This window comes from Crocodylus siamensis, chromosome 4 (assembly GCF_052110815.1).
Source record: "Crocodylus siamensis isolate JL-2025a chromosome 4, ASM5211081v1, whole genome shotgun sequence".
Classification (NCBI taxonomy): domain Eukaryota; kingdom Metazoa; phylum Chordata; order Crocodylia; family Crocodylidae; genus Crocodylus; species Crocodylus siamensis.
In genome coordinates, this window is record NC_143398.1 from 50,956,695 (window position 1) to 50,970,288 (window position 13,594).

The window sequence follows — 13,594 nt, forward strand, 5'->3', positions numbered from 1 at the left end:
ATGGGACGGCAAATCAAAATATAGTAAACCTAAATATTGACCTTTTATGGATATGGATTTAATAGGCAAGAAAAATATTTGGTGTTTTGTTTGTTTGTTTCCAAGGAGTCAGAGGAAATGGAAGATCAAGTGCAACACTGCTTGGTTGTTAGGTGTATAATAAAAAATAATTAAAATGCTTTAATTCTATTCTTGAAACTTTTTTTCAAGTTCAGCTGGTTACTTCTATTACTTCTGTTGGTTACTTCTGCTGGTTGGTTACTTCTGTACTTCTGTTACTTCTGCCTGTTTAATGGAAATGTCACCCCCATACAAAATTTAATCTCTGTAAAGCCTGATAGTCAACATGTTCTGGTTCCGCATTGTGAGGAACATAAGAGCTGTTCAGCAGTCAGTGGAAGGCCACTGACACACCTGTGCAGAATCAAGGTATGCCCATGAGAGATGCATGCAGGTCTAGGGCTTAGTAATGAAACTACTGTGGGGTAAATAGCAATTGTTCTGCATTCTGGAGGAGCAACTATCCAGCACATTAGGTCTCTGCACTCAAGTGCATAGTCTACCAACAGAAAAAATTACCAGGACATTCTAACTGACTGACCTGTACTGAAGCCAGCATGTGAACAAGCTGATTGGGTATCTTTGCACAGGGTATGCTTTTGTAGTACAATGCACTGCTAACACAGTGATTCTCAGCCAGGGTATCATAAAATTCTATTAAAGGTGATTCAGGCTCATGCTCCATATAAATGCTGTTAGGTGTGCAGACATCTAAATATGATTCACAAGATAAACACAGAGATTTCAAATAGCAATCCATGCTGTCAAAAGCTTTCTGACCTGGTGTGGTCTTTCTGAGTTGTTTGCAACAGAGTAATTGCTCTACTATTTTTCCATAGTCAAAAAAGTGAAAGTAGCATCTTGAGTCTAAAAAGTTTGAGAGCCACTGCTCTAAGGGAGTTAAAAATGTATAGACCAATTTTCCTGTGGAAAAATAATCCTTGGAAAAGCAAATTTCTCCCCTAATGTATTGGACAATCACTGAAAATGCAGACTGTTAATTTTATCCACAATGAACTGTCATCAACTTCCTGAACTTCCTAATATCCTCATCTGCCCAGACTCCCCAGGAACCAAACTGAATAGACAATATTCCCCCGTAGTCTGTGATTGTTAGGGATTAGTATATGGGTTTACTAAATTTACATTACAATAAATATAATAGTCTCTCTTTTCCTTGGCAATAATCCAGTTCCTGAATACACTAAATAGTTCTGTTACTATTAGTATAACTTTAACTTATCCATCTAGATATTGGAGTAATGTCTTGAAAACAGTGTGGTGCATAGATGGTGTTATAATTTATAATAAAATTTCATTGTTTGAATAATGGTCCTATTTTCTAATTACTTTAATGATGATTATATTATTGAACTATAAACCTCTTAAACTTACAAATCGATGACTAGGTATCAAATTTATTGGAAGATATTGCTGGAAAGGAGGACAGATACTTTTTTCTTATTCACAAGCTGAAAGTGTTGCATCTACAACAGAGTGCTTCCAAAGCTATTGCTGGCTTGGGAAACAAAATCTGATTCTGTTACTTGGCATGTTATTGAGGCCCTTATAAGTCCAGATATTTACAAAATTATTTTATATGAAGTTTGCAAGCTGTATTAAGTGATGCTGCAAACTAGTTAATTTGTTCTGTATTGGTTCAAAAATAGTTGATAAGATAAAGGTATTTAGAAAATTATGTATTGTCTTATCTGAATCATATTTGGAGTCCCAACTGTAAGTACAAATAAGAATTACTTTGGTTATGTTTATGTGTAATCTGAAAATACACAGATAAAACTGATTTCATTCATTGCTAGAAGAACATGAAGTATAAAAGAAAAAATATTTATGATTGTATATTTCCTTCACTTTAGTCCTGATGGTCAACCAACTCTTCTTCCACCTGAGCATGTGCAAGAGTTAAATTTGAGGTCTACTGGCATGCTCAATGCCATCCAGCGATTTTTTGCATATCACATGGTTGAGACGTATGGTTGTGACTATTCTACAAGTGGACTTTCTTTTGATACGCTTCATTCCAAGATCAAAGCATTTCTTGAGCTTCGGACAGCAGACGGACCCAGACATGACACTTATATTTTGTATTACAGTGGTCACTCACATGGCACTGGTGAATGGGCACTAGCAGGTAATCATTGCGAGGACTGGTTAATAGTAATTTTTTCATTAATAAAGGCTATTTGTTGATAATTATTGCTTTAATCTTATGAAATAGTATCTTACTGTTGTTGAAACCTCACTAGGCTTGTAAATCGCACAGTTTGAGAATTGGTGAAGTGCAAATGACTCCTATTATGGGCCGGAGTGGATGCTGGGACTTGGCACAGGAGTGGGGCAGGAATGGGGGATACAAAGACATACGTCCCTGGCATGCGAGGTACTGTGGGGTGTTAAAGTGAAGGCTTGAAAGAGGTTGGATTGTGAGGTGGTATGCTAAGACTTCTGGAGGAAAAGAAAGAAATCTAGGTATGTCTAAAGAAGCAACAAAGACTCTGTCCCTCAAAATGATGGTCAGGTTTGTGATCATGTGAAATAATTTCATAATTCATTTCTGCTTTGTAATTCTTTTTTAAAAATTCTCTTTTTGCAGGTAATGTTCATCATAAGAGGTCTTGTTCTCAAACATACTAAAATATTATTAACCTCAAATACATGCTTATCAGTTTAATGATATTTTTAATTCTGTATAAAAGTCAACATTTAGATGAATGACTAATTAGCCATAGTATATTTCTGCTCTGAAAAGTGATTGTATGGAATGACACTTTCTTAAACTTCCTTTTGTGCATAATATGTGCCTGTTTTAATGGTTACTCTTCTATCTTTCTTCACTCCTTTTAGCAATGCAGAGCCAACATGCCTCTCATGGGTTAAACTTAATGGTACCCCATCTCATTCTGTGAAGAGTCTGTTCTTCACCCAACCCTGTGCTTAGCCTAGCCTGCTCTCTTTCCTATCCTTGTTTCATTCCGTTGTTCCATTTATAGCTTGCAAGTCTGTCTCCATTGTATCAAGACTAAGGGTATGCAGTTAATGAGTTTTGGTGACCCGTTGAGGGCCACATTCATCTCACTCTCTCACTCTCCTCCCCCTTTTCCCCCTTCAGCTGGAGCTGTAGTTTGCCAGGAGCCCCAGTGCTTAGATGTGGATGTGGACACAGAGGTAGACTTCCACTAACAGCAGACTCAACATCAACGGTGGGCGCAGCCAGCAGGTTCCAGAGCTCTGACACGAAACCTGCTGGCAGCATCCACGGCTGATGCTGCTAGCCTGGTGCAGAAGAAGCTCCTGTCTGGATTCACAGGTGACACCACTGGCAGGTTCCAGGCTGGGGCTCTGGGTAGAAGCTTCTGCCAAATTGGGCAGACAGTAGCATCAGCTGTGGGTGCTGCTGGCAGGTTCTGTACTGGGGGCTTCTGAACCTGCTGCCACATCCACAGCTGACATCTCTGCCCATCCACTGAAGCACAAGCTCCTACCTGGGTCCACAGCTGATGCTGCTGTGTCAAGAGTTGATGCTGATGGGCAGAAGCAGCCCTGCATACCCACCCCACACCATGTGGCAGCCAGAGCTGCTGGCCAGATCCAGTGAGTTGGCAGTCACCCACAGGTGGGCCAAATCAAATTTGTTGGCAGGCCAGATCCGCCCAGTAGACCTATTTTACCTACTCTGATCAAGACTCTTTTTTTAATAAACCTAAAGACATTCAGGACCCTTTTGCAGTCATTAGGTAGGATATGACTTGTTCGTTTGCTGTTATGGAAATGGGCATCTGAATTTGCTGTGTTAACATGGGGGAGAAGGTTTGGTGTAGAATGTAGATTTCTGAGTTAAAAAGTAAATATATTTCATGTCTCACTTTGCCCATCAATTTGTGTCATACAGTTGTACATCCTTGGTTATCTGAACTCTCAGTTGCGCAGACTGCTATTTTGTTTTACTAACAGTTGGTCTGGTATAACAAACTGCTCTCTTTAAAGCTTTATTTAATACAGTGCTGCATGGCTACTCTTGAGTTTGATACAGTACCTTGTAACTCTTACATTGTATAGCAATGGCTTAAGTTTTACTGTATTTAATATCTGTTATGTTAAGTTTGTTATAGTTCTACATAATCCATCACATGTGAGCCTGTATAACTACAAGCATAGCTGTAGCTGGCATGCATAACTTCTTAAAGGATGCTTTGGTTTCACTGTTCCAGATGAATTCAGCTATTTGAATGGCTCCTTAGAAGGTACAGATAACCAAGGATGCCCCCTTAAAAAAGCTGTTTTCACTTCAGAAAAAGGCCAAGGTAATGACAGTCCTGCTAAAAACAAAAAAAAAAAGAGAGAGATAAAATATATAAAGAATATATCTAAGAGCCATGGCAAAACATTTCAATGAATATGAATTTTCTTGAAAGAAATTCCTTCTCAGATACCTGTGAATGGTTTACATATGGACACATATCCAGTTTCTACTTGAAGGTAGTGCAAAGCTACACAGAGAAGAGGGCCAGAGTTAGTATTTGTCATGAATCATTTTGCTGATCCATTTCCTATTAGATCTAGGTGTACTGTGATGCACAGCTTGATATTCCTGCTTCTGAATGCAATAAACAATATAATCTGAAAAGCTAAAGGGTATTTGGGGATATAATTGTACATAGTTTATTGGACAGTGATGTTTTGTGACAGACAGAACAGTCAGTCATTAGCTGCTTTACTCTACTCTGTACCATCCTCTGACCTCAGGAGAAGATTAATAGAGATGCCAACAATGAAATGTTAATATTCAGATGCAATAGAAGACGTACTATCTTCTGGGGGCTTAAAGAGGGATGTAGCACAGCAGTGGTACTGTAGTCTTTGTTCTGTAATAACATCTTTAACGGAGGTCTGCTGTATGTATTATTTCACTAATGATGTTTCTTTATTGTTGGAAGCTTGGAAGTAGCACAGTGGTGCACAAAAGAAAATGCTAACTGGTCATGCATAAAGTATGAGGAGTAAAACAGCCTGGGAGGTCATGTTCCCTGACTGGATGTGAAAGGCAAGAGTTAAGCAATGAAGCTTTGTCTGTATTAGTGGAGCTGTCAGCTTAACTATGTAGGAAACCTGCCAGAAGAAAAAGATACTGCTGCAAAAACAGATCTCTTCCACAGCATGGTATCTAGGTCTTGTATTACCTGATCCTACCAGTCATGTTAGCACTTTTATGTGTATGTATGTGAGGGTCAGGACGATTTAAATGGTGTTCCTTTACTCGGTTCTACATTACTGCCTCTTCTAAATTGTCTGTGCACCCCTGTTATCATGCTAACGTCAGAAAATGATTCATGACACTTTAAACATATGTTTGTTCTTGGGGCTTGTCTAGATTAGGACATTTTACACAGTTCAAATACCATATACTGAACAGGAGTAAGGTAAGGCTAAGTATTAAAGCTTCACTATAAAAGTGGGGGGTTACTTTATTTTTATAAGATTAACCTTGATACTGTGTTTCCTTGGTTACCCTGCCTGCTTTGGAAATAATTATATCATAATATTTTAAAATTATAATATGTATTCTCAAGTTTAACTCCAGTTTAATGTAGTTTTTTCTCTGGAAGAAACGGGTATGTTACAAACTGCAAATATATTTTTTGTATTATCTGAAGCCTGCAAACAAAGATGATGTTCCCTATATCTCTGAGTGTCTAGTCTTAGAGAAACACCTCTTCTAATTACGTGCTTTCATGGCTGCTGGTAGATGTTGCCCCGTTCCCCTTACACTGTCTCACAAGGCAAGTTAGAATCTCCTTGCTTTAAAAATCTGGAAGATGTAAGAACTGCTCCCATAGCTATACCATTAGGCAAAGCAGACTCATCTTATAGTGTCTGAAATAAATACGTAGGTGGGTGAAAAAAATATTTGTAATGAAATTTCACTAAAATTGTTCTCAATAAAGTATCTTTTTCAGGAAAATAATTTGATCTCTTTCTGTGAAGATGGTAAGAAATCTAAAGTAGTAGTTGGCAACCTTTTCAAGCTATGGGCTGGGTGGTTTCCGCAGCCCTTGGGGGGGATTTTCTTGGCCTTGGTACAGGGAGCTGCACCCATGCTGCTGTTGTTTCTCTCAGCTCCCCAGTCCTCATCCTTGGTTATCTGTACCTTCTAAGGAGCCATTCAAATAGCTGAATTCATCTGGAACAGTGAAACCAAAGCATCCTCTAAGAAGTTATGCATGCCAGCTACAGCTATGCTTGTAGTTATACAGGCTCACATGTGATGGATTATGTAGAACTATAACAAACTTAACATAACAGATATTAAATACAGTAAAACTTAAGCCATTGCTATACAATGTAAGAGTTACAAGGTACTGTATCAAACTCAAGAGTAGCCATGCAGCACTGTATTAAATAAAGCTTTAAAGAGAGCAGTTTGTTATACCAGATCAACTGTTAGTAAAACAAAATAGCAGTCTGCGCAACTGAGAGTTCAGATAACCAAGGATGTACAACTGTATGACACAAATTGATGGGCAAAGTGAGACATGAAATATATTTACTTCTTAACTCAGAAATCTACATTCTACACCAAACCTTCTCCCCCATGTTAACACTCTGGTCTCAGGAAAGCGCAAAGAGAAGGACAGAGGGGGCAGTTGCAGAGTGAATGTCTGTACTTCTTCCTCTCCCCAAATCATTTCTAGAGGCGGAAAGTATCTACCACTATAACTTAATGTTCATACGTGGTCAGTGTTACCACCTGTTCAACACATTTGACTGTCCGCTTTGAGTTAGTCCACAATAGTGGTGCTCAACCTGTTGCTGGCATGGGCTGGATAAGTGGCTCAGGGCTGGTCTGCAAGGTAGATCAGACCCTGCATCACCTCTCACAGTCCTGTGCGATCTCCAGCCAGCCCTTGTGTCCCTAGATTGGCCCTGGGCAACCTCTATGTATAGATCCGGCTTGCTATCCAGCCCACAGGGCTCCCCATTGATCCAAAAATTTGGCAGCAGGGAAGTGGCAGTTGCTGTCACCATTCCCCCACACCCAATTTTCAGACCTGCAGGCCAAATGGCAAGGCTCTGCTGGCCTTTTCCAGCTCATGGGCCAGGGGTTAAGCACACCTAGTCTAGACATGTATTGAAAAACTACAGTAAAAAAGTTACCGGTCTTTTTTCTTGTCTTGAAATTTAATTGCCTAACCAATTGCTGGGTTGTGAGTGGGTTCATCTATAAAAGATTACTTGCATCCTTACTGTAAAACTTGAATGAAAAATCAATGTATGAACAAAGAAGGATGCCATCTTTTCCATCTGAAACATACTTGTAAACAGAGAGCAGATTAAACTATTTCAAGAGCTTTGATCACATTTAACAAAGCATTAACTAGAGCCTAGTTAGTCTAGTTTTGTTTAAATTGCTGTATGTTTTCACACAACAAACATGAATATACTGTCAGGGAAGCACTATCTACAGAACAATATTTAGCTTTCATGTGTCAGCCCTTGGGAATTGTATATGCAAATGTGTCACCTGTTTAACATACAGATATCTGCTCTTCTAGTTGAGATATCTTGGTTTATAGTTTATTAACAGATCCAGATGTCCATACGTAAACCTTCCAGAATTTTAAAACACTACCAAATGTACTTTGACACCCTCCTGAAAATTGTCTCTAAACACCATTGGGTTAAGATTCATATCCCTTTTAAAAATCAGATTTCCATACCCAAACTGCAGAATATTTCAAATTGTTTAGAAAAAAAGGAATACTAGGCTAAAATTTTCAAATTTGGATCCTTAACATTGTGCATCTCAGTCGACATAACTTGAGTCTGCTAGTGTTTGCACATCTCAGTTCCTTACTGAAGTAGTCTTACTATAGCTGATAGTTTTACTCGTGTTTGTGTCTGCAGGGTTGCTTCCTTAGGCTCCTACACATGTATTCAGATTTTCGGTTATTGAGAACCGCAGCATCCATGACTATTAATGACCAGGAAACAATCCAGAGTATTAGTAACTTCCCTTAATTCTAATTTATTTTCTTCATGGAAAGCTGGTGCATGAACTGAGATTGAATTATATTTAAAAGTTGAAGCAGTAGTAAGAAGTGTTTTTTAAGTTAGAAAGAGAGACTTGAAACCTTGACTTCTGTGTTGCTTCTTTCACAGTAAATTTTTAATGACCTTTACCTGAACATGCATTTCAGGGGAGCCAGGTTTGGGTTGGGTTTTTTTGTTTAACTTTTCAGAAACACTCTCCTCTGCATTCAGAGTAAATTTCAAACCAAGCTACCAGGGATATGGTGGTATACATTAAGTTGCTTTCCCATTCTTCTCCAAAATTGCCTGTGCTATATATGTTTAAAACTATTCCCTCTTCCTGGGGTGTGGACTTCTTAAGAAGTTAACACAGAACAAACTTTGGTTCAAACTTTTTCCACTTGCTTATCTCTTCTCAGGCTTTTAGAGTTTTTTCACTATCAGGAGCCATTCCTATCTCTCTAACTTACAGGGTGGCTTAATCACTAGATCGACCACAGTAAGTCAGTTGGCAACTCCCTGCAAAGTTTCCAGTGCCTGCTAATGGGGTTGGTCAAGTGAAGAATGCCATCACCTTTATACAGGATGCTATAATGCAGCTTGCTAATTGAACCTGGAACTGTAATATACGGAGGTTACTGCTTCTCCATACTAATGTGTCTATTTTCCTGTCTTCCTATAGGTGGTGATGCATTACAGCTAGACACGCTTTTGGAATGGTGGAGAGAGAAGAACAGCTCTTTTTGTTCACGACTCATAATAGTGTTAGACTGTGAGAATTCTTGGCCCTGGGTTAAAGAAGTGAGAAAAGTGAATGACCAATATGTTGCAATACAAGGGGCAGAAATGGCCAGAGTCGTAGACATTGAGGAAGCAGACCCTCCCCAGCTGGGTGACTTTACCAGAGAATGGGTCGAATACAACTGTAATCCTGACAGTAGCATCAGCTGGTCTGAAAATGGACGTACAGTAAAAGCAGTGTACGGCGTGTCAAAACATTGGAGCGACTACACTCTGCATTTGCCAACAGGAAGTGATGTTGCCAAACACTGGATGATGTACTTTCCCCGTGTTACCTATCCGCTAGTGCATTTGGCAAACTGGTTTTGTGGTCTCAATCTGTTCTGGTTTTGTAAGGCATGTTTTAGATGCTTGAAAAGATTAAAAATGCGTTGGTTTCTTCCCGCAGTGCTGGACACAGGACAGGGTTTCAAACTTGTGAAATCATAATTATGAACCAAAGATAAGTCAAAGTAGGAGCTCTGGTAACTTTATGACTTCAGAATCTGATTGACTTGAAACTTTTTATACGTAACAGATTTTGCTTAAGAAATCTGCTACTTCAGTAGCTATCTTCACTTCGTTCATCTTTTTGAGCAGCTACCGTATATGCAAGGGTTAGAAACTGGTCTATAAAGCAGGTGAGGCTAGAAGTATTTGAATTTTGTTACTGAGTTGTATATAAACATATAAAAGATATATTAAATATGACCATGCACTTTGAAGACAGCTTGCATGCTCATAGGTATTAAACAAAAAACCGCCTATGCTTTAAATCAACAAAAAACATTTTTGATGGGCGTAAAGAATATGGAAATTCTCTCCCCATCCCACTCCTTGTCATGTAAAACTTTCAGTTTGAATTGTTCCACTGTAGAAAAAACAAAACAGAGAGAGTTACAATATTGCTTTTTGGGTTAAAAACAAAATGGGAAGAAAATTCAGAGGTAATCTTACCCTCAAGGTTCTTATCTAAAACTTCTACTGTGCCTAAGAGCTGAATCCTGTGAAAAACTGAATGCAAACTTAGGTTTAGTGAGGGGATTCTTTTTAAACTGAAACCAATTTAGCAGAAAGGCCAAGTTGGGATTTTTCCTCTCAGTCCTAAGCATACCCTATTCTATCCTAGTCTCAATACTTCCAACTACAGAGGATTGGAAGGGACTGAAGGTCTTCTCCTCAAGTCAAGGAAATTATTTTCTTCTTATAAGGTAACAACCTCCAAGCAGAGATCCTTCTCCATATTACTGTGGGCTCTGTCCACCTAGAGCACAGGCGATCAGGAGCTGAACTCATAGCTCTTAGACCAGTCCTTTTTACAGTCTTTTAAAATTGATTTGAATATGCAAATAATCTGTAAAACCTAGATGTTCTTAAAATATTTTTCACTAACTTCTAAGCCAGAATGCTAGTCACTTCAGAAATGAAGACAAACTGAAATGCCGTTCAGGAATTTAAACAAAAAATTCTAAAATTTTTTGCCTTCTCAGATTTTCTAGCTGTTGAGTTTTTAACTACCTGGTCAGCTAATTTAGACGATATGGTAATACTGATGCATATTCATGGATAACTCCCTAAGGAGACAAAATGTTCTGTGAGTGATTGTTTGACACACCAACAATCAAAGGGGTTTATACTGCTAGCACTAAGGTCCTTTACAATGGCAATTCCTGAATTCCAACATGATTTACATTCACTGATAACTCATTACTCCTTTTCACTGATAAGTTATTAGTCCTTTCTTAAATGTCCTTTATTGTCCCGCAGTATAGAAAATTACTTTACCAAGAAAATCATCCCCCTCACTGCTCCAAAAACAACAAAAAAGGGATGAGATAGGAGTAGGTAGAATCATATATGCAGTCAAGTTTTATTCTACTTGACTTCAAAATATTACTCACCATTAACTCAGAAGTTCTGAAGAGGAAACAACATGGAGACAGAACACAGTTCCAAAGAGGAAGCCTCATCCTACAGACAAATTGCAGACAAACCAGGAATATGGATGGGGGAGAAAGCATCTTCAGAGGCAGTTGTTTGGTTTTGTGAAATCACTGTTATTTTGGTTACAGTTTTTCTAAGGATTCATTTGATTGCAATAACGGACTACTAATCTGCCTGACATCAACACCAGCCTTAACTCTGCACTTTGCTCACCCACGAATCGTGTGGGAGAACCTTATGCTCTAAGTACTCTTGGAAATGCTCTTGTGTTTCATGAAGATTATCAATATATTCTTCTGTTCCTCTTAATCAGCTAAGTGCAAAAAGATCCTATCTTCTGGAAGATATCCGAGAGGCCTGTGCTTATAAAAATGTTGATACCTTGCATGTATCTGGATGTGTGATACTTCTGACCCATGTTGGGAGTGTCAATAGGCTAGTGTGGGGTATCTAGCATAATACGATGATGGGCAGGAGTACCAGAAAAGAACGAGGAAGAAGCTGGTTTCCAGCCTTTTCTAATGCAGGGGTGGCCAAGAACCCTGTCATCCAGCTCGTGTGGTTCCTCATGGGTCCAGAAATTTGTCAATGGGGGACTGGTTGTTAGCATTCATCACCGTCTTACCCAAAGCCACAACCATTCATCCTGCTGTCAAATTTCCAGACCTGTGGGGAACCCTACGGATCAGAGATATAGCTCCATGCTACTTATTCAGCCCATGGGTCTAGATGAGTTCGGCACCGCTGGTTTAATGGATGGCTTTACAGTTTGTCTGCTAGCTGCATGAGTAGTGTAAGGGACAGTCCTTAACATGTTTAAAGTCAGACTAGAAATTGGTTAAGGAGGCAGAGGTAAGGAGGATGATTGGAAAATTGACCGTGCATTTCTAGCTTTTCCTGTGGGTGTGGATTTTTTTAATGGCAATATTTTAGTTTCCTGAGTTTTTGTTTAAACTTGCTTTTTAACCTTAATGTTAGAATCTCTCACTTCTAGATTTTTAAAATAAAAACATTTTTATAGTGGTGTTTTAAATAGGAATCTACAACCAACCATCAAAACTGTGTGGCATTTTTGTGTGTTTTGTATTGGAGCCGTTCTTCCACTGTTGTCCAAAAGAAGATCCTATCCTATTGGTTTCATTTAAAGGAAAGGACCCTGGAGGCTGGGAATCTAAGAACTCAGACTGTTAATTCCTAACTTCCACTCCAGCCACCGATAGCAATAGAGCTTTTTAATGACCTGTGCCGTTCCTGGGCTCTTTCACAAGATCAGTGGAGACAGAAGTGGAATTCCCAAGTGTCCTAGCATCCACAGGGTTATAGGGCTATTACCCCCATGTCATGTGGTTGCAAGCTCTTATGGAGGCAATGTTCTGTCCCTAAACTTGTAAATATCACATAGGGATAAACAACATGGAATGGCCCCTGAAGCTGTTGATTCTGTTGATAGAGGAAACTAAGCCACCTGTAACAATCCTGTAGCACAATGACCTGCTAGTGCTAAGTGGAAATGATTTTTAGAAGCCTTAGCAAATGGGAACTCCAACCCTGTGATAAGAACTATCCAGGCAAACCTTACTGGGACTCCGACTGCAGCAGAAATCTACCAAAAGTGGTCTCAATCCAAAAGTCTTGGTGTCAGAAAATGCCAATTGAATCCAGTTCCAAAGAGTATTATAACATGGCATTATTTCCAGACTACTGTGCTGGGGTGAATGCTTCAGGATGAACTGTGTGGAGAGAGAACGTTGACTCTAGGTTTAAACTGATTGTTCTGATGTTTGATTTCTCGGCTGTCTACTCTGCAACTTCATTATAAAAGTATATATCTCTATTATAGCAGTGAAGTTACTTTATGGTGGCTTTTTTTACATTTTAGTTACCTCCTGAGTAGCACATGCCTTGCAGAAACATAAATGCACTGATTATGGTAAAGACCTATCGTAAAACAAAATGCAAATTGCAGATACTCACTGGTGGGGGGTTTTAATTAATATAGGAGGAAGCCATTTCTTTAATTTTGCACTATTGCTGTTTCATATTTTCACTTCAATTTTTGTCTTTGCCCAATCTTCACCTAAAACTTTTCCTCAGAAGATTTTCTTTAGGCTTCTGAATTTCCTTCCCCTATAAGGCACTTTTTGTTTGTTGCTCACATTGCATAATGTAATTATGTCAAATTCTTGTTTATAAATAATTTGTCAGAATTTTTCTCTGGGAAGGTTTTGTATTAGGCATATCTGATTTTAGCATCTGTAAATGGACTTTTGTGCATTTGTAACATGACAAATATACTTGTTGTTTTGGATGCTCATCTCCATTTCATATTTTTTGTTCATGATTTGCTCCTTTGTTTTTGCTGTCATAGAAGCAGTAAATGTGTCCAGTTTTCTGTGTTGTTTCTTGGTTTACATCAGTGGTTCCTAATCTCTTCCTCAGTATGACCTCATTTCCTCAGCATGGCCCCTCACTCCTAACTCTCAGCCCTGCTGGCCTTCTGCCCCCTCCTCCTCCGTCAGCGTCCAAGCCTTGGCTGCCGCCCACGGGAGGCAGCAGCTGCTGCGGCCAGAGCAGAGCCCATGTGATGAGGGGGAGGATGCAGGCTTGGGGCTCCCCACCTTGCTGCCCTCCCCCTGGGGGCCTCCATGGCCCAGTGGGTGGGACCAGCCTGGGAGGGTGAGGAGGCTCAGTGCCACTGCTGGGAGCCCCACACTGCCACAGTGCGGTGCCCCCTTGCCTGCCCAGCAGCAGCAGCAGCACA

General features: G+C 39.5%; 1 protein-coding gene across 2 annotated transcripts in view; it reads left to right on the forward strand.

Annotated features, from left to right (window-relative positions):
• The window catches only part of TMEM168 (transmembrane protein 168), a 38,384-nt gene extending 25,243 nt beyond the window's left edge, over positions 1-13,141 (forward strand). For both annotated transcript variants that reach the window (XM_090042278.1, XM_090042279.1), the window contains exons 4-5: positions 1,938-2,212; positions 8,792-13,141. In XM_090042278.1, coding sequence (XP_089898404.1) covers positions 1,938-2,212; positions 8,792-9,339 — 823 coding nt within the window. In that variant the 3' untranslated portion in view covers positions 9,340-13,141. The remainder of the gene's footprint in view (positions 1-1,937; positions 2,213-8,791) is intronic.
• Positions 13,142-13,594: the final 453 nt, after the last annotated feature.